At 35.1% G+C, this 26,282-nt stretch overlaps 1 protein-coding gene and 1 long non-coding RNA gene across 3 annotated transcripts; one reads left to right on the top strand and one right to left on the bottom strand.

Moving 5' to 3' along the window:
• Window positions 1-54: 54 nt before the first annotated feature.
• LOC105768087 (uncharacterized) lies at window positions 55-2,393 on the bottom strand. 2 transcript variants are annotated; one of them, XM_052629402.1, is made up of 5 exons: window positions 2,070-2,393; window positions 1,818-1,929; window positions 1,003-1,038; window positions 814-882; window positions 55-498 (listed from the first exon to the last, which is right to left on the bottom strand). In XM_052629402.1, the coding sequence occupies exons 1-5, from the start codon at window positions 2,195-2,197 to the stop codon at window positions 421-423; spliced, it is 423 nt and encodes a 140-aa protein (XP_052485362.1). In that variant the 5' UTR covers window positions 2,198-2,393; the 3' UTR covers window positions 55-420. The 2 variants fall into 2 exon arrangements, with proteins under 2 accessions (XP_052485362.1, XP_012443280.1); XM_012587826.2 differs by lacking the exon at window positions 1,003-1,038 and having other exon boundaries at window positions 2,070-2,385.
• A 21,719-nt stretch (window positions 2,394-24,112) lies between these two features.
• On the top strand, window positions 24,113-25,947 carry LOC105768089 (uncharacterized). Its single transcript, XR_001125765.2, has 2 exons — window positions 24,113-24,250; window positions 25,603-25,947. It is a non-coding gene; the product is annotated as an uncharacterized LOC105768089 (long non-coding RNA).
• The last annotated feature ends 335 nt before the right edge of the window (window positions 25,948-26,282 follow it).

Genomic DNA, 26,282 nt, shown 5'->3' with positions numbered 1-26,282 from the left:
TTCTTCTGAAGAAATTAAGTATCTGAATTGAAATCAAAATTTCATGAACTACAGTAAGGTAACAGAGGACTGCTCCAACTCCAATGTAATATTCAAACAGTTTTATCATATCAGTTCAATGGCGGCAGGCATGGGAAGTTGTTACAGTTAGTAATAGAGCATCAACAAGCTGTAAGAAACTAATCCCAGTCTCCACCCACCATCCAAGGAAAGAGAATTCCTAGTCATCAAACACCTATTGGCTATTACATGAAAATCGAGGCCTAAATTATGCGTAGGGAGAGAACAACTTAAAAAGTTCCATCACCAGACTTGAATAACTCGAGAAGCCGCAGATGCCGAACCAATTAGTTGCAAGCACAGGAGTCAGGTGAAGTTGTGCTCAACCCAAATATGAGCGAAGTTTTGTAAGTTTGTCTACTATGTGTGACACCTCCGTTTCTCTGCCTCAAGCTCATTTTTTAACGTTTCCACTTGCTTGAGTAAAGCAGCATTTTCCTGATAATATAGCAAATATTAATAACTGAAGGCATATTTGAGGCATTCTTAATTTTGCGCAGCAAATCCATTTTTTAAGCACTGTACCAATATCGATTGCAGTTTCACAAAGTTTTCAATGATTCCTCAGTGATAAGGAAGTCTGTCTCACTTTCATTTTAGTTTACGAACGGATAGGAAAATCATGATCGAATGGCTTAGTTCTAGCATTTCCATTGAAGAAGAATACAAAGAATGACAAATAAAACATACAGGATAGTGGTCATAAGAACAAAAGAACAAGAAAGAAACAACTTTCAGTAGTGTACAAGTTACCTTTTGCAGCAGCATCAGTTTTTCCTCAAAGCCAGTGGAATCTCCCTTCTTTCCAATAGACTCTTTGATCTGTGAAAAGGACACATAATTTATCCGTTATGAGAGCTGAAAAGCTCAAATAAAGGATTAACATGATAGAAATGAAAAAGGTTTCTTTCTTCCAGCATGCATGTAAAACTTGAAACTCACCTCTACAAGAAACTTGCTAAGCAGAAATGGTGTAACCTACAATATGTTGGTTCAAAAAGCATATTATTTTCTTTTTTTCCTATTCAGTGTCTGATTTACTTACTGATTTTTAGTTAGTCCTTATGAACATAAAGTACTGAGAAGTACTGACCAATTTGTCGTGCAGAACAACATAAATAATACAAGAGGGTTAAAAGGCAATATACCAGGTCAGGCAAATTATTCCAGGAACAAGTCTGAAATTATTCGTAACAAGTAAATAGTACCAGTATGAATGATTATTACACAAAATTTCTATTAAAGGCAGGAATCGCGTAGGAAACAAACTCCAAATTATAGCTTTTTAATAAAATAGAATTCTGCAGAATGTCATTAAGAATTTGCTTGAAAAATCCTTATAAATACTAGGCAGATAAGGGATTCTCCAGTCTCATATATTAGTCACTGACTCATGACTGAAAGTAATAAGCTCAGAATTTCAGCTTAGGCAAGATAAATCCCTGCAGTTTCGTATATGAATTTATATTGCACTACTTAATTAGCTCTAAATTTGAGCTTTTTAAGCCATCTAGTTTACAAGATCAACTACATTGTCTTATTGAAAATCTATTCCAGTAGTTTTCTATCAATCCTGAATTTTTCCCATAAAAAACCTATGAAATAGAAATAAATTTTCGATCTTCCAAATTGACTAAAAACCAAGAATAGCAATTCTATTAAAAAAGGATCCAAGAGAAGCAATGCTAAACCCTAAATCACTTACGATCCAAAAAAATAAATAAGAAAATGAAAATGGCAACAAGCAAGCAGCAAACCTCGTCTAGTTCCTTGGCACACTTGGAAGCCTTGTCTGCCTCTTCATCAAATCTCAGCCTCCACTCTGCAGATTCATCCATTGCCTCTTTGTTTGCAAGATCAAACTGTCTCCTTCTCTCAAAGACATTAACAAAATAAAATAAAATAAAAATCATTTTAATTACAAATGAAGCAGAAAACTGAAAACCCGTAATTCAAATCAAGCTAATTTTAATCAAAACCCAAAAAAAAAAAAAAATAATAATAATAACCTTAGCAACTCGGCATCATCAGAAGAGATAGAGTAATGAATAGCCCAAAGCCTGAAATACACTGCTACTCCTAAAAACATAGCCACCGCTAATCCCACCAATATTCTCCTTCTCCCTCTTCTCACCATTTTTTTTCCAGATTTTCTTTTTTCTTGTAGTTGGGCTGTTAATTTATTGATTGAATGGATTCAGTGTTAGCAGAATTTTACGTTTCCAAGCCTTTTGAATGGGTTGTTTGGTTTGTTGATGCCGGAGTTACGATGTCTGTCTATTTGGACGACTCTTTTCTTTTGACACAACGTATTACCTTTTCACTTGCCCATTGCACTTAATTTTGGGAGAAAACACACAATTGTAAAAATTAAAATATGTTATTATTCATTGTAATTTAATAAAATTTGAGATTTAGCCTAAAAATCAAGTTTTTTTATTTTTTTATTTAAAAATTTCAGTTCTTTATTGAAACCGTAAAATCATGTTTGATTGGATGTAATAATTCATGCATTCCAACTCTATTTAATGGGCCCACCATAAATAATTGTTTGGTTTGTTGTAATAGCCCATTATGGGCCGAATGGAATAAGTCTCTATTACGGTACGGCCTGTAATAGTAATTCAAGGGCTTGGGCTCTGAATTGGCTATTCAATACCACCTGTAATTACAATTTTTCCTTTTTGGACCAAAATATTTTGGCCTCTCAACTACATCGTTTTCACTCTTCACTTTAGACCATTTCATTCTTCCTCGACTTTTCCCCTCAATGTGGACCCTAAAAATTAGCTTCTTAATTGATGATAAATCAAGCATTCATTCGCCATCGCCATCTTCCTTCCAGTTAAACCTCTTTATTTATGGTAAGTGATGGTCTAATTTGGACATTTAGAAGTACAAAACTAACTTGAATAAGCATAATCAGTGTCATTCTTTTGTTTCTTTTGCTTCCCTTTTCTTATGCTCCGCCCTGAAATTTGTTTTTGCCTCAACAAAATCTCTCAATTTCTTTTTATTTCTTATAAAGTTATATTTTATTTATTTTTTCCTTAAATTATATTTTGTTGAGATCGCATATCCTTCAGTTTATTAACAACAATGAATCTTCAATTAATCAATAACAGAAGAAGCAAAAAGAACGAAAATGATTAAAAAAAAACCTTTGATGGGAAGAAAAGGGACGATTAGATGAGCAGAGTTAGTAGCTATGAAATGAGAAAGCGTCATTGAAAATACGTTTGGCCTATATCCAATCGTACTACAACTCTTGTGTATGAACGCCAATTCCTATTTCAAAAATATTTTTTTGATAAATTCATTTGTAATTTGACGATGAAAACGATGATTACTGGGATTGAAAATTTGGATTCTAACCTTGCATTCATCTTCTGTGAGGAAATTGTATAAAATTAGGCTAAGATGCTCTTTCTCCATTTTTATGTTTGCCATTTTTCTTTTGCTTGTTTCTTGAAGTACAATATTGAGATTTTTTTTAGCTCTGTTTAATTATTGTTGTTTGAATTATTATTTTTTTGAGGGGGCGTGTTGCATTTATTTTGATCTGAGTTTGCTTTTATTTTGCAGGTAAGCTTGATTGTGTGCTTTGAAGATATAATTTTGCTCTGTAATTTCTACAATTTCTGTAAGTTGATCATCAGGACGTATTGAATTCTTGTGGTTTGTAATTTGTGCAAGGATTTTTTTTTATTCTTTTTAGCTTTGCATTGTGTGCTTTAAAGATATAATTTTGCTACTTATGGTCAATCTTGTTATAAAGATTGGATATTGTAATGAATTCTAGGGTAGTTAGGGGTATTTGGCTAGAGTAAGAGAGTGACTAATACCACGTTTAAGAGTTGCTTAGAAATGATGTTCAACACAATTATGGGGATTTTATGGCCCATTATGTTATGAAATTGAATAGGACAAGTTACTGCTTAAATATATGCATCACATTCTTGTGTTGCTTAATTATCATTCTTTTTTCATAATTTAAATTTATGCATCACATTCTGCTTTGAGATTAATTTATACTATGATTTGAAGATATGTAACACTTTAATATCTTGCAATAATGACTTGTTTGCCTTTAATACTACAAAGTGAGAGGCAAAAAAAGAATTGGTCTTGCATTAATAGTATGGTTGCAAATGTGTACAGTTGCGAGTTGGTTCTTAGTTATGTTAGGTGTCGTCTCTAGCCTACAAACTTATAGACCAATGATTAGATCATACATTTTATATTTTTATGCTTAAAAAGATTATGTGAAGCGACTTGTACATGCTACTGATAAGACCTGTATTGAAAAAGCTAGGATGAATAGATTTGCTTCTTCCTTTTTTAAATTATGTGAATAGATCATTTCACAATTTATTAAACGGTGTGATACGCTTATAAGATGTGTTAGTTATTTAAAAAGCTAGAGTCAGATCTAGCTAATTTTACATACATAAAGATGAAATGGTTCAAGGTATTGGAGTGGGTATATATATTATTTAGAAATAACTCAATTGATTTAGATTTCAATAAAGTATCCTAACTTGACCTTTTAATTTATCTATAGAATTGCTTAGGTGTTTTAGATGGAACCTATATCAAGATTAGGGTTCCATCAGTTGATAAATCTAGATATCGAACTCGAAAAGGTTACATAGCAACAAATATGTTAGGTATTTGTACATCTGATATGAAATTTGTTTATGTTCTTCTTGGTAGGGAAGGTTCTGTTGTTGATGGATGAGTTCTTCGAGATGTCATTACTAGGAGAATGGACTAAAAGTTCCTCTGGTAAAGTATAGATATGGAGGAAATTGATTTATTTTTTAGATCATAATAATATTGAAAACAATGGATTGATAAATAGTGTTTTCATAATACAGGTTGTTAGTATCTAGTTGATGTTGGTTACACAAATTGTGAATAATTTCTTGCACCCTTTAGGGGATAAATATATCAGTTGAATGAATAGCGCCAAGGTTACCAACCAAGTACTCCAGAAGAATTTTTTAATACGCAACATGTATCAGCGCACAATGTTATTGAAAGATGTTTTGGTTTATTAAAACTTAAATGGGGTATTGTAACAACCCATTTTTCAGTGGTGTCGGAAATAGTGGTTTCAGGGCCACAAATTCAACGAGTAAGTTTGTAAATATTATTATTTAATATTTACGAGTCAAATATGGTTTTAAAAAGGTTTTCGATTTGATAATTTATGTTGTAAGTGATTTATTAAGTTCAAGTGGTAAGACCCTAATGTCAAATGGTTCTAAAAAATGAGGTATCGAGACCTCATTTCTATAAAACAAGCCATAAATATTTTTATAAATATTTATGAAGTGTCATTAAGGTGGTATTAAAGTTCCGTTGAAAATTTTTAAAGTTTCAATGGTTAATTAATTAAAAGGATTGAATTGTAAAAATATAAATTTTGATCACTTTTTATTTGAGTGATTAAATGGCTTAACGAATGAAAGTATGGACCAATATGGTAAATATACCATGTTATAAATGAGTGGACGATTAAAGCATGAAATAAGTTAAAATGCATGTATAATTGAAAGGTAAATTAGTAATTTAATAAAGAGATAATTAGAAAAAAATAAGATAAAAATTGATTGTCATCTTCCAAATTGAAACTCCACTGAATTTGAAAGTAGAAAACTCCGTAGAAGATGAGCAAGGTTCGGCAATGGCTTTATCTATGCATGGTAAGCCATTTTTCACCAGTTTCTTTAAATTTTTATAATTTTGATATCGTTGCAACTAAGTCCAGCTAGCTCGTACTTTCGATTTTGAAACTGTTAAAGATTTTGAATGTTGCCGTTGATGAAACTTGTGATTTTAGATCTTAAAAGTATTTTATTAAGTGATTTTTTGATGAATTTACCAGTTAGGGACTAAATTGTAACACCCCAAACTCACCCTGGATGTTATGGCCGAATTTGGCGATGTCACATGGTAATGTGTTTGAAAACTGTAGCTTGTGTTGGGAAACTGTAACTTTGCTAAATACATTTTTCGTTTAGAGTTCTTACATTATTATTTATTAATTCTAATATCGTGTTAATTAATCATTCGAAAGCTTTCAAAACGTTTAATCTATGCTAAAGCTTTTTAAAACAGATTGCGTAATCGTGAGTATTTTGCTAAAACGTTTGGTTTTTTTGAAAACTCGAGATTTCCTAAAACTAGTAGTTATAAATTGAAAATCTCAAATTTAAGAAAAATCCTTAGAGGCCATATTTACAATAAAATTCCCAAATAAAATTTAAAATCATAATTAAGTACGAAACAGAGTCAAATAAGGTTGTGTGGTCATCGCTGAGTCCTCCGCCGCACCGATCCGCCCAATCCTAGGGATTACTTGTACAGATAAATCAGAAGGGTGAGTTTACAAAAACTCAGTGTGTAATTCTTTATATAGAACAAGCAGACATAGCGCAGTCACAGTCTCGGTTTAAGCCTTTCGATACCAGATTCAGTTTCAGTTTGGGCTTTAGCCATTTCAGCACAGAAGCAGTCATGCATTAGGGCCTTGGCTCATTACAGTATCAGTAATCAGTACAGTACCAGATATACAGTCACAAAATCCTACCCAGCCAACCACTACACACCATCTCCATCCAACCCTACACTCCATGTGGGGATATAATCAACCTACCCATCTCTACAGTCCAAAAAGTACCACATGCGGCACTAAACAGTGGTTTTCAGCTGAGCTACCAGTAAATTAGGCTCGATGCCTTTCAGTACACTTCCTCCGAATAATATAATTCCCAACCCAATGCAATGTAATATACAAAAATGACATGCTATACATAATATCATGCATATAAACTGGCATACAGTATCAAATCATTGGGACATCATCATGCTTAATCACATTAGTCATACAGTCATTTTAGTCAATTAGGGGTCTAAGTAATCTTACCAACCCTACAGTAGATCCACAGTCGAATCAGGCGACCCGTGCAACCTTAGCGATTAAACAGTGAAAATGGGCCTACAAGCCCATGATGTTCGCCCGTGTAGATCACATGGCTTGGCCTAAAAATCCCACACGCCCATGTGGCCCACATGGCCCAATTTGATTTGGCCCGTGTATCGCACGCGGCCAACCTCGTCGATCACATGCTCATGTTCGATCACACGGCCTACCACACAGACGGCCACACGCCCGTGTGGCGTCGAAAGCCTCATTTTTTGACTTTTCACCGTTTTCTGTTTACACTGTTACGGTTACACACCTGCTTCAATTTTGACGTCCAAAAACTCCCGAGCACACCTATAACTTATATCAAGTAGCAGGAATTCCCCATCTTCAGAACGTTGGCGAGCGATAAACAGCCCTTCGATAAACCTCTAAACCAAAAGAATCCATATTAACACTTGCCCAAATCCTAGTTTAAAGTTAATCAAAACTAAACTTACCGGAAACACGAAGAGAATGATGCGCGAAATAAAAATGACCGAAAAATGGAAGGTTCGACTAAGGAAAGAATAGGGAAACATTAAGAGACTCTTAGCAAGAAGGGAAGAAACTGAAAGTTGAGAAGAAAACCAATACCACCTTATTTCACTTACCGAACAAACGGAAACAAAGGTTGCCTCAAACGAACGATTGAAGCCAGTAAAAACAAAAAGAAACGCCAAGGGTGGGGGAGAGAAGCAGAATTTGGCGGCAAGGGGAGGAATTGAGGAATGAAAACGGTAGAGATGGGGAAAGAAATCGTCAGGAAGATAGAAAGAAAACTGACTCTCTCTTTTTTCAAAAAGAAAAGAAAATGATTAGATTTTGGATATTTTTCCCATAAACCCTTAATTTCCTCTCACTTATCCCTAAATTCACTCCCATACTTCCCCACACCCTTCAAACACTCCTTAACCGTCCACTACTTCCCTACACACCTCAAACACTCAATATTTCACCACACCTCAAACTCCTACACTGTACAAGTAGCAAAAATAAATCTCATTTGTACAATAAGAGGTTCGAACTTCAGACCTCTTGCTCCTTAGCTCTCCACTTAACCACCAGACTGGTAGGCCCATTCTGACATATTTTACCAACATTTAATTATAAGCCTACTGACTAGTGATAAGACTTTTTTTAGAAAAATACAAAAAGTTTCTTAAGACAAGGCGTGAACTTAAGACCTCACACACACACCTAGAGCACTGAACCACTGAAGCAGATACACAGCTGTGTCATAAATACACGGAAACAAATATACAAACTTTGGGGTGTTACAACTCTACCCCCTAAAAGAAAATTTCAACCTAGAAATTTTACCTAATCAGAACAGATGAGGATACTGTTGACGCATCGTTTCCTCAGACTCCCACGTGGCCTCCTCAGAACTATGATTACGCCATAGAATCTTAACCAATGGGATGGATTTTCTCCTCAGAATCTTTACGTCGCAATCCAATATCTGAACCGGCTCCTCGATCTCTTCAATAGGAACAATATACGTGGGATCAGAGTGGTAGCACCTCAACATTGATACGTGGAAAACATCGTGAATTTGGTCCAACTCTGAAGGTAGCTCTAACTGGTAGGCAACTGATCCCACTCGTTTTAGTATGTGATAGGGTTCAATGAACCTAGGGCTCAACTTGCCCTTACGACCAAATCTCAGTACCTTCTTCTATGGCGAGACCTTAAGAAAAACGAAGTCTCTCACAGAAAACTTGATCTCACGACACTTCAGGTCTGCGTAAGACTTCTGTCTATCGGATGCCGCTTTCGACCGGTCTCGAATCAATCTAACTTTATCCTCGGTATCAGAAACTAGTTCAGGGCCCAGAACACGTCGCTCGCCTAACTCAGTCCAACATAAAGGTGTGCGACACCTACAACTATATAATTCCTCGTAAGGTGCCATCTGAATGCTAGACTGATAGCTGTTGTTATAAGCAAAATCTGCTAGTGGCAGGTAATCCTCCCAACTGCCTCGGAAGTCAATGACACAGCTCTTCAACATATCCTTGAGTATCTGAATCACACTCTCAGATTGACCATTTGTTTGAGGATGGAACGTAGTACTGAAGTTCAACCTTGTACTCAAAGTTTCATGTAGTTTCTTTCAGAACCGAGACGTGAAGCGAGGATCCCTATCAGATATGATCGAAACTGGTATCCCATACAGTCTCACTATCTCAGACACATATAGTTTAGCCAGCTTCTGCAGCGAGTAGTCAGTACGAACCCGTATGAAATGGGCGGACTTGGTCAATCGATCCACGATGACCCATACAAAATCCTTCTCAGTGGGTGTTAGAGGCAACCCACTAATGAAGTCCATAGTCACCTGCTCCCACTTCTAAAGTGGAATCTTAACTGGCTGCAACAACCCCGAAGGTAACTGATGCTCAGCCTTAACCTGCTGGCATGTCAGACATTTACCCACAAAATCTGTAACATCACACTTAAGACCTGGACACCAATATAACTCACGAAGGTCTTGGTACATCTTATTTACTCCAGGATGCATAGCATAAGGGCTACTATGTGCCTCTCTCAGTATAGACTACCTCAACTCAGTATCATTCGGTACACAGATTCTCTCACGGAAATAAAGTACCATTTGTTATTTAGTCCAAAATCTACAGTATTCCTACTCTCAATTTGTCAGAAGCGAAGACCCAAAGACTCGTCCTCCCACTGTTTACCCTTAATTTGCTCTATCCATGTTAGTTTAACTTGGAGTTTGGCCAACAGACTACTATCATCAAATAAACTGAGACGAGTGAGCATCACCCTTAGATCAGTCAAAGCCCTATGGCTCAGTGCGTTGCCCACCACATTAGCCTTACCAGGGTGGTATTCAATCGTACAGTCGTAGTCCTTAAGCAACTCAATCCATCTACGCTGCCTAAGATTTAGCTCCTTCTGAGCGAGGAGATACTTGAGGCTCTTGTAATCCGTGTAGATGATACACTTTTCACCATATAGGTAATGCCTCCAGATTTTCAATACGAACACTACTGTGGCCAACTCTAGGTCATACGTCGGATAATTCGCCTCATGAGTCTTAAGCTGATGAGACGCATACGCTACCACCTTACCCTATTACATCAACACACATCCTAAACCGACATGTGATGCATCACTGTAGGCAGTAAACTCTTTTTTAGACTCTGGCTGTACCAAAACAGGGGCCTCAGTCAGTACAGTTTTGAGCTTCTCAAAGCTCTCTTGCTGTGCATCAGTCCAATTAAACGGCACACCCTTACGTAGCAGCTTAGCCATCTACAAATCATCGATAATACCCTGCCAGTCCAAGAAAACTGCGAATCTCAAATACAGTCTTAGGTTGTTTCCAATCCAACACCGCCTCAATCTTTCAATGATTGACCCTAATCCCCTCAGCAGAAACCATATGCCCAGAAATGTTACTTCCTGTAACCAAAACTAACATTTACTGGTACAGTTGTTTCTCTCGCAAGATCTACAGAACCACTCTGAAGTGTTCATCGTGCTCATCATCAATCTTCGAGTACACCAGTATGTCGTCAATAAATACCACCACGAACTAATCCAGATAGGGCTGAGACACTTGGTTCATCAGATCTATGAAAGCTGCTGCTGCATTTGTCAGTCCAAATGGCATCACTAGGAACTTGTAATAATCGTATCGAGTCTTAAATGTTGTCTTGTATACATAAGTCTCCTTAACCTTCAACTGATGATATCCTGATCGGAGGTCAATCTTGGAGAAAATCGAAGCCCCTTGGAACTAGTCAAACAGATCATCGATCCTCGGTAAGGGATACTTCTTTTTGATTGTCAACTTGTTCAATTGTCGATAGTCAATACACATACGCATGGAGCCATCCTTCTTTTTCACGAACAGAACTGGTGCTCCCCACGGAGACACACTAGGGCTGATGAACCCACGATCTAATAACTCTTAAATCTTAACTCTTTTGGTGCGATTCTATAAGGAGTGATAGACACCAGAGCTGTACCAGGAAGGAGCTTAATCCCAAACTCTATTTCACGATTTAGAGGTAACTCAAGTAGCTCTTCAGGAAAAATGTCCAGAAAGTCCTTAACGGTCCTGATATCTTTAACCAAAGAATCCCCAGAATCTGAAACATTGATGTAGGCCAGACGCGTCATATCCCTTACGAACCAATTTTTTTGCCCTCAAAGAAGAAATCACATTCGATAAGTAGTTCTAACGTTCCCCAATTATGACTACCTTGCTATCCTCCTTAGTTCTCAGTACAACCCTTTTTGTAGCACAATCTAAGCTCACTCAGTGTTTAACCAACCAGTCCATTCCCAGTATCAGATCAAACTCTCCAAAAGGCAATTCCATCAGATCAACCAGAAAAAATAGCCTTTTGAACCTCTAAAGAAACGTCTCTAAACAACTTATTTACCCTTACTGATTATCCCAGCGGACTCAGTACAATCACCTCACTCGCAGTGCTCTCAACCAAGATAACCGAGTTCTTAGACACAGTACAAGCTATATAGGAGTGAGTGGATCCTATATCTATCAGTTCAGTATAAGGTATATTATAAATAAAGAACGTACCTGTGATAATGTCCAGAGTATCTCTATCCTGTCGGCGACATGCAGCATAAACTAGAGCCGGCTGCCTCACCTCAATATGACCAGCACCTCTGTCCAGTGCTCTCTGACCACGGCCCAACCCATTACCACCTCTGGCTTGACCATGGCCTTTCGGTGGTTGCTGAGCTATTCTCGGTGGTGGTGTAGTACCAGTATCTGAAGCTTGCATCTGATCGGACCTTCACGGACACTCTCTAATACGGTGCTCTAATGAACAACATCTCAAACAAGCCCCAGTTCGTTTCCAACACTCGCCCTGATGGTGTCTACCACAGTCAGTACATGGTGGCTGACCAATAACAACAACAGGAGCCCCAACTCTGATCAGCCCATCAACTCTGACCTTTTTTTAGGCCTCTAAATGGAACTCGAGGGCTCCGAATCCCTCTTACCTCTCTCTCGGTTCTAGCGCTCAGTGCACTTTACTTCCTCGGTGATCTTTGCCTTATCCACTAGTGCCGTAAAGTCTCACTCCCTCTTTGGAGCTATCAAAACCCTCAGATAATCCCTGAGGCCATCCTCGAAGCGAGCACATCGCTCGTACTCAGTCGCCACCATGCCTCGCGTATAGCGGCTCAATCTCAGAAATTTGACCTCATACTCGGCCACTGATCTATCTCACTGAGTCAGATTTAAGAACTCCCTCCTACGACCATTCACATAACTAGCCCCCACATATTTCTCTTGGAAAGCGGTCTTAAAGAACTCCTAGGTCAGTCGATCAGGCTGAGTGCCCTCCTTAATAGTGAGCCACTACTGATATGCCTTATCATGTAACAGCGATACAACACCCTTTAATTTCTGCTCAGGTGTGCAGTCCAGATCGTCCATAATCCTCTCTATAGCCTCTACCCAATACTCAGCCACATTAGGGGCAACTCCAACAATACCCCTAAAAAGGTCAGCTCCGTTAGACCGGAGTCATTTTGTAACCGACCAGCAGCCTCTAGCTCCAGTATTGGTCCCAACGACCCTCTCTAAAATCCTCAACATCGCTTGGGATAGTGTGTCATCCCCAGCCGCTCGATTATGAGACCCAGCCTCAGCCACAGGTAAAGCTGATGTCTCACTAGTATCCAAATTATGTAGATTACCAGATGACGAAGACCCAGCTCGAGCACCTCTATAGCCTCTACCACGGCCTCTTGTACCCCGTCTGCGAGTACCTCTGGTGCTCATTGTCTAATTGCATTTTGTCTGTATTAACAGTTTTATGCATCAGTTTACAGTTCCAGTGTTTATTAACAGATATTTTATAAAAAACAGAATCAGAAGTGTAAAGTTTGTTTCGTACATCGCAGTGTCAATCAATGTCTATAAGTTTTACTACAGTCTCAGTATACACTATTTTAAGTGTTTTCAGTACAATCTATCTATAGTAGTCTCAGTATATACTACCTATAGCAGTTTCAATATATACTATCAAAAACAATTTCAGATTTAGTTTAGACAATTCTCAGCTTCAGAAAACTTACTGGCTCGGTGCCGGAGACTCGATGTACCACACTTTCAGTAAAAACATTTAGAAAATTAGTTCTCACAAATCATGCCTTAAAAACCCATATCCATAGCCCAGTTTTGTAACCTGGCTTTGATACCACTAAATGTAACACCCCAAACCCGACCTGGATGTTATGGCCGAATCTGGCGATGTCACGTAGTAGTGTGTTTGAAAACTGTAGCTTGTGTTGGGAAATTGTAACTTTGCCAAATACACTTTCCGTTTAGAGTTCTTGCATTATTATTTATTAATTCTAATATCGTGTTAATTAATCATTTGAAAGCTTTCAAAACATTTAATCTATACGGAAGCTTTTTAAAATAGATTGCGTAATCGTGAGTATTTTGTTAGAACATTTAGTTCTTTTGAAAACTTGAGATTTTCTAAAGGGCCAATAACCAATAAAAGCCCATTTATTTTTAAAATTACCGAAATGGACCAGGTCCTGAATTAATTACTGAAATGAATCATTTCCCCCAAAAACGCGTCCACGTCAGCGCGTTGTCAGGGGATAAAACAAGAAAATGCTTCCTCAAGGAAGCGTTTTGTCCACGTGGATAGAAAACGCTTCCTTGAGGGTGCGCTTTGTGTCCACGTGGACAAAGCGCTTCCTTGAAGAAGCACTTCCCCTTTTTTAGGGTTTAGAGTTTTTTATAATTAAAGTTAGGGTTTTAGGATTTTTGAGTTTTTAAATTTTAGGGCTTTAAGGAAAAAATTAAATAAATAAGGGTTTAGGGTTTCTTAATTAAATTAATTATAAATTTTAAAAAATTAGATTAGGGTTTAGCGTTTATGGTTTTTAAGGAAAAACTCAAACAAATTAGGGTTTAGGGTTACTTGAGTAAATTAAGTATAAATTTAAAAAAATTAGATTAGGATTTAGTGTTTAGGTTTTTAAGGAAAAATAAAATAAATTAGGGTTTAGGGTTACTTGAGTAAATTAATTATAAATTTTAAAAAATTAGATTGGGGTTTAGTATTTAAGGTTTTAAGGAAAAATCAAATAAAGGTAGTTGTTATTCGTTATATATTTTAAAGTCTTCTAAAAAATAAACTAATAAAATTAAATGTTTTTAATAACAATTAAATTTATTAAAAGAATTTTTAATAATAAATTAAATATAAAATATATAATCAATTTTGTATTTTCAAATTTTAAAATAGAAAAATAGTTTTTTTATGAAAAAGTAAAAAAGAGTTAAGAGTTTATATATATATATATATATATTAAATATATCTTTTGCTATAATTTTAAATTTATAATAAATTAAATATGAAAAAATACATGAAATTTAATATAATACAATCATATTAATAATAGAATATTTTAGGGATAATAATTCCTTAAGGTCTTAAGATCATGGATAAATATTTTATTGAATGTGAGTGAATGATTTATAAATAAGTATTAATAACTTTATTTAATGGAATTTAACATAAATTTTAATATTTTAATATTTAATATATATTTTAAACTCAGAAGTTTAAATTCAAAATTCGAGAAAAATATAATAATTGTAATTAATATTTAACTATATTTAAATAAAGTTAGACTTGATAAATAATTTGTAATTAATTTATAATTTTTAAAAATTTATAATTAATTTAATTAAGAAATCTTAAACCTTAAACCCTTATTTATTTATTTTTTCCTTAAAACCCTAAAATTTAAAAACCCAAAATCCCCAAATCCTAACCCTAATTGCAAAACACCCTAAACACTAAAAAATGGGAAAGTGTTTCATCAAGGAAGCGTTTTGTCCATGTGGGCACAAAGCGCTCCCTCAAGGAAGCGTTTTCTGTCCACGTGGACAATGCGCTTCGTTGAGGAAGATTTTTTCCTTCTTTATCCCCTGACAACGCGCTGACGTGGACGCGTTTTTGGGGGAAATGGTTCATTTCGGTAATTATTCAGGACCTGGCCCATTTCGGTAATTTTAGAAATAAATGGGCTTTTATTGGTTATTTGCCCTTTTCTAAAACTAGTAGTTATAAATTGAAAATCCCAAATTCAAGAAAAATCCTTAGAGGCCATATTTACAATAAAATTCTCAAATAAAATTTAAAATCATAATTAAGTACGAAACAGAGTCAAATAAGTTTGTGTGGCCACCGCTGAGTCCTTCGCCACAGTGATCAGCCCAAGCCTAGGGATTACTTGTACAGATAAATCAGAAGGGTGAGTTTACGAACACTCAGTGTGTAATTCCCCATATAGAACAAGCAGACATAACGCAGTCACAATCTAGGCTTAAGCCCTTTTGGTACCAGATTCAGTTTCAGTTTGGTCTTTAGCCATTTCAGTACAGAAGCAGTCATGCATTAGGGCCTTGGCCCATTACAGTATCAGTAATCAGTACAGTACCAGATATACAGTCACAAAATCCCACCCAACCAATCTCTACACACCATCTTCGTTCAACCCTACATTCCATGTGGGGATATAATTAACCCACCCATCCCTACACTCTAAAAAGTACCACATGCGGTACTAAACAGTGGTTTGCAGCTGAGTTACCAGTAAATTAGGCCCGAGGCCTTTCAGTACACTTCCTCCGATAATATAATTCCCAGCCCAATGCAATGCAATATACAAATATGACATGCTATACATAATATCATGCATGTAAACCGGCATACAGTATCAAATCATTGGGACATCATCACGCTTAATCACATCAGTCATACAGTCATTTCAGTCAATTAGGGGTCTAGGTAAGCTTACCGTCCCTATAGTAGGTCCACAGTCGACTCGGGCGACCCGTGCAACCTTAGTAATTAAACAGTGAAAATGGGCCTACAAGCCCATGATGTTCGCCCGTATAGGTCCACATGCCCGTGTGGCCCACATGGCCCAAATTGGCCTTGGCCGTGTAGATCACATGGCCTGGCCAAAAAAACCCACACGCCCGTGTGGCCCACACAGCCCAATTCAGTTTGGCCAGTGTATCGGCCAGCCTCGTCGATCACACACTTGTGTTCAATCATACGACCTACCACACAGACGGCCACACGTTCATGTGGCGTCAAAAGCCTCACTTTTTGGCTTTTCACCGTTTTCCGTTTATACTGTTACGATAGACACCTACTTTAATTTTGACGTCAAAAAAATCTCGAGCACACCTTACCTTATATCGTGTAGCAGGAATTCCCCATCTTCAGAATGTTGGCGAGCGATAAACAGCCCTTTGATAAACCCCTAAACCAAAAGAATCCATATTAACACTTGCCCAAATCCTAGTTTAAAGTTAATCAAAACTAAACTTATCGGAAACGCGAAGAGAACGATGCGCAGAAAGAGAGTAGAAATAAAAAGGATCAGAAAAAGGAAAGGTAGCAAGGTGAAGGTTCGACTAGGGAGAGAATAGGGAAACGTTAAGAGACTCTCAGCAAGAAGGGAAGAAACTGAAAGTTGAAAAGAAAACCAATACCACTTTATTTCACTTACCGAATAGACGGAAACAAAGTTTGCCTCAAACGAACGATTGAAGCCAGGAAAAACAAAAATAAACGCCAAGGGTGGGGGAGAGAAGTAGAATTTGGCAGCAAGAGGAGGAATTGAGGAATGAAAACGGTAGAGATGGGGAAAGAAATCGTCAGGAAGATAGAGAGAAAACTGACTATTTTTTTTTCAAAAAGAAAAGAAAATGATCAGATTTTGGATATTTTCCCCATAATCCCCTAATATACTCCCACTTACCCCTAAATTCACTCCCACACTTCCCCACACCCATTAAACACTCCTTAACCGTCCACTACTTCCCCACACACCTCAAACACTCAACATTTTACCACACCTAAAACTCCTACACTGCACAAGCAGCAAAAATAAATCTCATTCTCACAGGCAGGGGTTCAAACTTCACACCTCTTGTTCCTTAGCTCTCCACTTAACCACCAGACTAGCAGACCCATTCTGACATATTTTACCAATATTTAATTATAAGCCTACTGACTAGTGATAAGGCTTTATTTAGAGAAATACAAAAATTCTCCCAAGACAAAGCTTGAACTTAAGACCTCTCACACACACCTAGACCACTTAACCACTGAAGCAGATACACAGTTGTGTCATAAATACACGAAAACAAATATACAACCTTTGGGGCGTTACATAAATTTTTAAATTAATAAAAGTACAAGGAGTTAATGTGAAATTGTGGCATAAATGGGATTTTTTGGATACCATGAACATTCATATAAGCTCAATTTTGGGTAAAAATAGTTAATTTGCATGTTTTGGGCTAAAGGAACTAAATTGAATAAAAGTAAAACTTTAGGGGTAATTTTATAAAATTTCAAAAATGGCCAAATTGCGTGAAATGAATTGTTTTATTTTCTAAATTAATATATTGAATGAAATTATTAATTTAGATCAAGATCTAGTGGAAAATAGAGGAAAATAAAAAAATTACCAAAATACCCCTAAACTTTGGTATTTCTACAATTTAGCCAGGTAAGTTCGTATGAACTGTATTCTGAATAATTTTGATTGAATTGAATGTTAATATGTGATTAAATCAATATATATATATGTTAGTATGCAATTTACCATGTTATGAAACGACGTAAATCTAATAATGCACGACGATTAACGAGCCCCGTTTGAACCTTAGGAATTCGTAGGATAAAAATGACATGTCAATAGGTTTTACATGATTCAGGTGTTGGTCCTGAATGTCTTACCGATGGCTGAGGTCCGGCATGTCTTGCGGATACTCCATAGCTCGTGTGAGCAGCATTGTGTAGCTACGTTCTGACCCACAGCTCATGTGAGCAGGCCCATTTTCACAGTTCGTGTGAGCATTCTGATTCACAGCTGGTGTAAACATACATGTACAAGAATTGACAGGTTACAGTTATATGTGTTAACACATTATGTGTGAGCTATCTCAAGTATCCAATGGTATTCTAAATGGTTGAACGGACACTATTCAAATAACAAATAGTAAGAGAATGATATGTTTTATGACATGTACATATATGAACATTCTTGATATGATGATACATGAAAATTATATAGGTTGAGATGAGTTATAAACTCATGAGATACATGTTATGGCTAAATGGCTATTTATGTTAATGTGCTTATGATTTATATCTTGTATGCTAACGTGTTTGGTGTAAATGCTTAGGCTTTAGCCAAGTTGTGGTTGGATTATGCCATGTTAAACTTCTAAGCTATCCATTGATATGGTAAGTGTCTAAATAGAAATATGCTAATGATCATGAAAGAGTGGTAAGGTTTAAATTATGTAGTTTCTATTGAAACGGTTATCATGTGGTTAATTCCAAAAGAACTATGTTTAAATGCACTAGCTTGTGGCTATGGTTGAATGATATGCTTATGTCTTGTGTGATATGCATATGAAACAGGTGTGGAAAGGTAATGAAATAGTAAGTTCATACTTAAAGTGTAAAATGATGAAAAAGGGAATGATGAGTTGACTTGATGTTGTTATTTAAGTTAAAGAAAGTAAATGCAATAGAAAGTAATGAAATACAAATGAAAATAAGAAAATTTGAAAGGGTCTAAAGTTTTATAAATCCTACTATGCTAGGGATGATATGTATATGTGATGCTATGAATTTACTCACTTTGTGAGTTGTTGAATATGGTTTCATGAATCTTACAGTGTTGGTATAGGATTATTCTTGATAAGTATAAATTTCATATTTGAAATAAATTGATATGACTAAATTTTATACGAGCTTACTAAGCATTCATTGCTTATGTAGTTATCTTTCTTTTACTTAACAAATTATTGAAAGCTCGATCGGGTTGGAAGCTCGCCGGAGATCTATCACACTATCTAGCGATTATATTGGTAGATTTTGATGTCTTGGTTAAGGTTATAATGGCATGTACAGGTGGACTTATGATTGATGATTAGTTGAATGTTAGTTGATGAGTTTGGCATGTATATGCCATTTTGGGTGACGTAGCCTTGGTACATTTGGTGCCTTATTTATATGTGTTAATTTGATAATGTGTTATAGCATGTTTGAATGACCCAAGTGATATATAATGAGTTGACCTCAATATGGTCAAGATATGGTATGCTTTGGAAAAGTTTTGAATAGATGTGCATGATTGAAATCTGGTTTATATACATGTTAGTTGTTGGAACCATCTGGGTATGGTTAGATTTGTGTCATTTAGATGACCTTGATGGTTGAAGTTGATATGATCATTTGAAGTTGTGTTTTGAATAACCAAATTGGTATGTTTGAATGTAACTTTGGCATGTGGACAATTATGGTATAACTTGGTATGAAATTAAACCATATATATATATATATGGATGAGTTATGGTCAAATATGTATAAGTTAGACATATGTATATTTGGGATGCATGATAACTATATGATGGAAGTTCAAATAGTGGATAAAATGTATATTATCCTTTTGATATGTTTGAATGTGGTGAATTGGTATAATTGTTATAGATGACATGTATGACTATCGGTGCTAAATGTAAAATGGCATATTTGGTACTTTTGGTGTGGAATTTGATAGGTAAATAAAGTGGTAAGTTATGACATAAGTTTAATTATAAGTTAGTTAAATTTTTCCCCAATTTATATATATGGATATACATGTTTAATGGTTGTGATTGAGGTGCCTTTTGGGCACATTGGTTGCATGTTTATATACCTTAATTGGATAGCTTGTTATAGCATGGTTTGGTACACTTTGGAGTGCTTGTTTATTTATGGAAAATTGGTTGTAGGTGGATGCATGTTTGGGTGAGAAAAATGGCTTGAAAGTGGCCTATTTTTCATCCACACGGGCAAAGATACGGGCGTGTGTGTAAGCCATGTGTGACACACGGTCGTGTGTCCCTTGTAGCTTTCAAAGGGTTGCAGTCAAGCTGTTATACTGCCTAGCACTTGACCTACACACGGGCGTGTGAGGCCATTTCGAAGGGTATACGGCCTAGCACACGGGCGTGTGGCTTGGCCGTGTGACCCAAGTCAACGAGTTACACGGGCACAGACATGGGCTAGAACACGACCATATGTCCTTATTTTGAATGCCTATGTGGCTTGAGACACGAATGTGTGTCTCAGCCATGTGAATCACACGGTCGTGTGAATCACACTGCCGTGTGACCCCTGCAGTTTGAAAATTTTCATCTTTTCTCGAAAAATTCTAAATATTTTTGATTTAGTCCTGATTTGTTTCTGATGTATTTTTAGGGCCTCGAGGGCTTGTATATGGAACAATATGTATGTTATTGATGGAATTTGCTATGATTTATGTTGTGAAGTAAATGATTTATATTTTTGATAGTTTTGAAATGTAAACTTTGGTGATGCTCCATAACCCTATTCTAGTGACGGATACGCGTTAGGGGTATTACAGGTATACTTAAGAGTCCATTATTTTATCCTATGAGGGTGCACAATCAAATCATTTTTTCTTTTTGATTGCTTCATAATTTATTAGTAAAATGAGTCTTGAACCTATTGGAGCAGAGCTGGGAGAAGGTTTAAATAGTATTGTGATATAGGATGATGAACTTAATAGTAATGTGATAGAGGTTTAAATTGGAGGATGGAACTAGTAAATAAAATGTTCAATGAATGACAAGCATCTAGAAATTAATGGAACTGAAAGTGTTGTTTGAAAGATTTTATGTTATTTATTTATCTTTGATGTTGTGTTTATGGTTTTTTCTATTGTAGTATACTTGTATATTACAATTATATAGGATAATATTGATTCTAGTTGTTGAAATTATAAAGCGTGTTTTTAGTGTACAATCATATTTCTTTATTGAAATGTTATGATTATTTTTTATCTATTAATTGATTGTTTGCAATTTTCTTTAAAAGTATGTCAGGCTTTTCACAATCAATTGCAACTTCTTCCCAGAGTTCTAAAGGAGCCAAAAGGAAATAGGTTCTAGAAGACGATGCTACGTTGATTTAATGTATGGTAGACCTGCACAATCTTGGAACTTTTAATGCAGATACGAGATTCAAGGCTGGTTATTTACTTGAATTGGAAAGAATGATGGAAAATTTTTTACCTCATGCAATGCTAAAGGCTAAACCTAATCTTGAATCAAGGATTAGGACATGGAAAAAGGATTGGGAAATCATTTTGCGATATGCTCAAAGGAAAAGACAATAGTGGCTTTGGTTGGGACTAGCATAAGCAGATGGTTGTTAGTGAAGATGCAGCGTGGGACTCATATATAAGTGTAAGAAATTTGTTTTTTTATATTTCTTTTCTTGTTTTGAATTACTTATATCCATATAGTATATAATGCTTATAAAATCTTTTTTTATAAAGTCATAAAGAAGTCGGGCAATTTAGAACTTGAAGTTTCCCTTATTACGAGCAACTTACTTCCATATATGCCAAAGATCGAGCCACAGGGAAAGATGCTCAAACAACTACTGATATTGTTAAAGAATTACATGTTGAGGATATTGCTAATTGAAGGAATCTTGAAGAAAGAAGCAATGATAATGGATGCAAAGTTGATGTTTCCTTAGATGAGATGGATGTCTTGGCTACACAAGCGCAACCGTTTAATCCAAACAAAGCTGATTCTAAATTTTCAAAAAAGAAGAAAAAGAGTTCTGAGGTAAGTGAACTAATTTCTTCTACTTCACTTATCGATGTTGCCATGTTATTGGGGGATAATATTAGGACAATTAGCCTTGAATTAAGTAGGAGTATTGCCTCCGAAATGCTCATTCAAAAGAATTTAGAAATGGTGATTCAAAAAAAGGCACAAACTCTCTATGTGTCTTTAGGTGAAATAGAAGGTTTAACATATGTTGAGCGAGATATTATATTGATCAAAACTCCTTATCATTCAATGCAACTGCTCGTTTTCCTAAGTCTACCACCTTCTATACGATTAACATGGGTTAGAAAATTTATTTCTACCCATTAAAGATGTGGTTGTGGTGGTGGATGAATATAACTTTTTGTATGCGATAGAGGGTTGTCATTTTTTCAATTTGTAAACGAGTGCGGTGGTGAACTTGTAACAACTCCTTTTTTAGTTATATCGAAAACAGTAGTTTCGAGACCACAAATATAATAAGCGAGTTCGTAAATATTATTATTTAATATTTACCAGTCAAATATAGTGTTATAATAAAATTTGATTTAATGATTTATGTTAAATGAAAGAATAATTAGGTTCAAGTGGTATGTCTCTTAAGTCAAGTTATTTTAGAAAATGAGATATCGGGATCTCGTTTCTATAAAACGAGCCATAAATATATTATTAAATATTTACGAGTGTTATTAGGTTATATTAAAATTTGGTTAAGAAATTTTAACATTTAAATAGTTAATTAATTAAAAGGACTAAATTGTAAAATGTGCAAATGTTAGCTTCTATTAGTTAAATGGACTAAATAGCTTTAAAAGGTAAATTCATGGACTTGGATGGTAATTATTCCATATTTAAAGTTAGTGGATGATATTGGATTGATTTTGGTGTAATTTAATAGTTTTTAAAAGGTTAATTTAGTAAATGAATAATTAAACTAAAAGATTAAATAAAACAAAAGGTGAATTTTTGTCGTCTTCTCTAATTAGCCTAGCAAAACTGATTCCTCCATGGTTGTGGAGAAAAACATTCAGCTAAGCTTTGCTTTGAGTGCATGGTAAGATTTTGAACCCCGTTTTTAATGATTTTTATGTTTTTGAGCTTGTTTTAGCTTAACCTAATTAGCCCGGGGGTTAATTTGTAAAAAAATTAAATGTTGAGGGATATGCCATGAATGAAATGGATGTGTTTGTGAAGTTAATTGATAGATAATTAAAGTTAGTTGTTGAATGAACATATTTTGTTAAATGATTTTTAGTAATTTTAATGTTTAGGGATTAAATTGTTTAAATAGTAAAATTCATTAAGAATAGTGTGAAATGATAAGAAATATGGGCTGTAATGAACCCCTAGGGAAATTGGCTAATATGGATTTTCATTAATTGTAGTTAGTTTGTGAGTTTCAGGATTAATGACTAAATTGCAAAAAGATAAAATTTGAGGGAAATTTTGTAAATTTTCATTGCAGATTAGTCGTTGGATCACGTTAGGGCATCGTTTTGGTACAGGTAAGTTCGTATAGAGATTAAATTTGTCATTTGATGTTTTGGAGGAATTACTGTGTACAATTATGTGAATTATAATCTTGATTTGATAATTGATATTATGAATATTGTTGGAAGGTTAGCCGACTTAAAGTTGTAATTTATAAATGTGAAATTCATGATGGTATACAGAAATGTTATAATACGATTGAAATAAATGATTTGAGATGTAAAAATCCCGTTCAAACCTTTTGAATACTTAGGATACAAATGACATGTCATTAGGGTTATACGGTTTCAGGTGCTGGTCTTGAATGTCATATCGATAGATGAGGCCCTACATTTGTTGCGGACACTCCATAGCTCATGTGAGCGGCACCGTGTAGCTAACATTCTGACCCACAACTCGTGTGAGCAGACCCATTTCACAGCTCATGTGACCACTAATGGAAAGGAAAGGTTATGGTTACATGAAAATGCACACTATGTGTGAGTATTCCCGAGTATCTAATGCTATTCTATACGGTTCAACAGGTAAGTAAAGGTTAATGGAAAGACATGTATAAAAATTTAATGTTACTTATATTCATATGACAGGGAAAGATGAACATGCTTATACAATATGAAAATGGATGATAATTTATTGAGTGATGGATGACATATGCATGGAATCTATTTCCTAATATACGTCATGTTTTATAGATGTATTATTTACTTACTATCTATTAACCATATGATTTCAATGGAAAGTATGTGTAAAGGATTTATGTATAGGTGATGGATTATGGATGAAGCCTAAATGTTTATCATGTACATGCCATGGGATACTTGGTTGTAACCTGTGAATATCTCACAAATAGTGTTGGTTTTAATTGGTTAATTTTGTTTGTAGGAACTTATTTTCATTGATGATCTTCTGTTCGCTTGGTTGGCATTGAAGGACGATACATTTCAATCAAAAGAGTGCATGGCAAGGCTGATGTTGTTAGTTTCCAAGTTGATGCATCTATGGATTTAGTACTTCAGGTTAGAAATTTTCTTCTCTTGGCACAAACAAGTGTTCAGCTATCCTTTGTGGTTGAATTGATTTTACTCTAGAATTTTACCGTTATAGTGATTGAAAAAACTTGATGCACTTCCCTATTACTATAAATACCTTTTTGGTATTCTGCATTAACCATTAAAGGGACATGCAGTTTAACTTTGGATTCAATTCCTTAAAGTAAAGGACTTCTACTAGCAGACTGCTTGAGCATGGTTTCTTTTGGGACTCTTGAAGCACAAATGCTTTCGTGTGTTCAACTATCCTTTTGGGACTTTGAGTCTGTCATAGCATTTCAATGTTGTATTCACAGGATGCCACTGTTTGTACCACTTTTATAATTATGACTTGGGATTTAATTTATTAGCGTTATTCCAGGTTATCTCAATGTCTAAAAGTGTTGAAATAAAATAAAAGTTTACATCTATGCTTTCGTGTGTTCAGGACAGACGACAAGATTAATCATCCTATTCAATTTTAGTATATGGTTCATATTGTGTTCCCATATTCAATAAAATGGTGCTTCTAGTATAGACCAGCCTCTGTAGTAACATTCCATGCATTGAAGATGATATATAGATTACTTTGTTATGGTATATCTTATAAATATTAAGGATCCTCTTTCTTAAAAACTTTCTAAAAACTTGCTATGGTATATCTTATAAATATTCTATGCATTGAAGATGGTATATAGATTACTTTGCAGGTGGTAACATTGATCTCATGGTCCACTGTAGTAACATTTGTAGTTTAGAAGTTTGATAAAAAGAAAGAATGCTACATGAAAACCTTCTTTCTGCTCCCTAGAATGTGATGATGACTTGTTTATATGTCTGTAACTAACAGCACTTACTTGGTGTTTACAATATCCTACTTCATTTATCAATGCTTGTTTTATGTATTTCATTAATGCTTCTTCTGGACAAGTTTCAAGTGTGAATCTTTTACAGGAAGAGGAGCAGCAGTTCTTATTTTTCTTATTTTTGCAAATAAGCAGATTGGTAAGTTTCATGTCTCACATGTAATTCATGTTATCCTTGAATATACTTGGCAAAATTGCCTTGCAGCCTATGCTATGATGAGATTCATTGCATGTATTTACAAGTAAGAACTTCAAAGTGATTTATGCCCGTGTTCTATGCATCTTTCAACAATAGAAACTAATTTTAAAGTAAATCTATCCACTCCTTGAACAAATCATCTTTTAAGTGGTAGAATGTTGAGTCATTTGTTTATGCACATTGATTCGTTCATCATCAAAGTAAGGGATCTGTGAACCTATTTGATCATCCTCTGTAACTCCTAAAGGAAATTAATTTATTGGTCATCATTGTAGGTTGAAGGTAGCAACAAGAAGGGGAAAAATATCACTCAAGGGTGTGTTAAGGTAACAATACCCTCCTAATGTCTTTGTTGTAAGTTGGTTATGTGTTCAACTTTGGAAAGATGAAATTTGTTAATGGAAAAGGAGGCTGCCAAGGTAAAGAGCAGCACACCCTCATAGGCTGCCAAATGCCAAGAGTCAACAACAACAAAAAAAATAAACAAGGAAAAGAGACAAACAAATATCTCCACTGAAATGATGATACCATTACTCTTTTCTAGTAATACGAGAAAGACAATATATACATGTTAAACTACATTGACAATTCAGATTTGATCTTTTTACTTTAAACAAGAACATTTTGGTTATATTTGATTTTCAATATATTTTTATTTTTGATATGTTTCATTTAAAACTATTTTAATCTTTTAATATATTATTAAACTATTTTTATTTTCTATATCTTTAATTTATGTTATATTTAATTTTGGTCTTCAAACAATGTTTTATATTACTTATATTGTTTCATTAAAATTATATTGTTTGATTAGAAATTATAATTAACACTACAAAATTATCTCAACAAATGAAACAAAAAAAAGGAAGTAAAATGCTACAAACAAATCATGTTATGGTAAGAATGTAATGTATATGGAGTTTTAGATTTTATTTAAATAAAATAATAATTGAAT

Source organism: Gossypium raimondii, chromosome 4 (genome assembly GCF_025698545.1).
Source record: "Gossypium raimondii isolate GPD5lz chromosome 4, ASM2569854v1, whole genome shotgun sequence".
Lineage (NCBI taxonomy): Eukaryota > Viridiplantae > Streptophyta > Magnoliopsida > Malvales > Malvaceae > Gossypium > Gossypium raimondii.
Note: the sequence above shows the minus strand (reverse complement) of the source record. Positions and strands in the feature narration are given on the sequence as shown.

Coding starts and splice junctions, on each gene's coding strand:
- LOC105768087 (XM_052629402.1), bottom strand. CDS start 2,197: ATGGTGAGAAGAGGGAGAAGGAGAATATTGGTGGGATTAGCGGTGGCT. Junction 1,039..1,817: donor GTGCCAAGGAACTAGACGAG/GTTTGCTGCTTG, acceptor AACATATTGTAG/GTTACACCATTTCTGCTTAG. Junction 499..813: donor AACTGATGCTGCTGCAAAAG/GTAACTTGTACA, acceptor CTATATTATCAG/GAAAATGCTGCTTTACTCAA.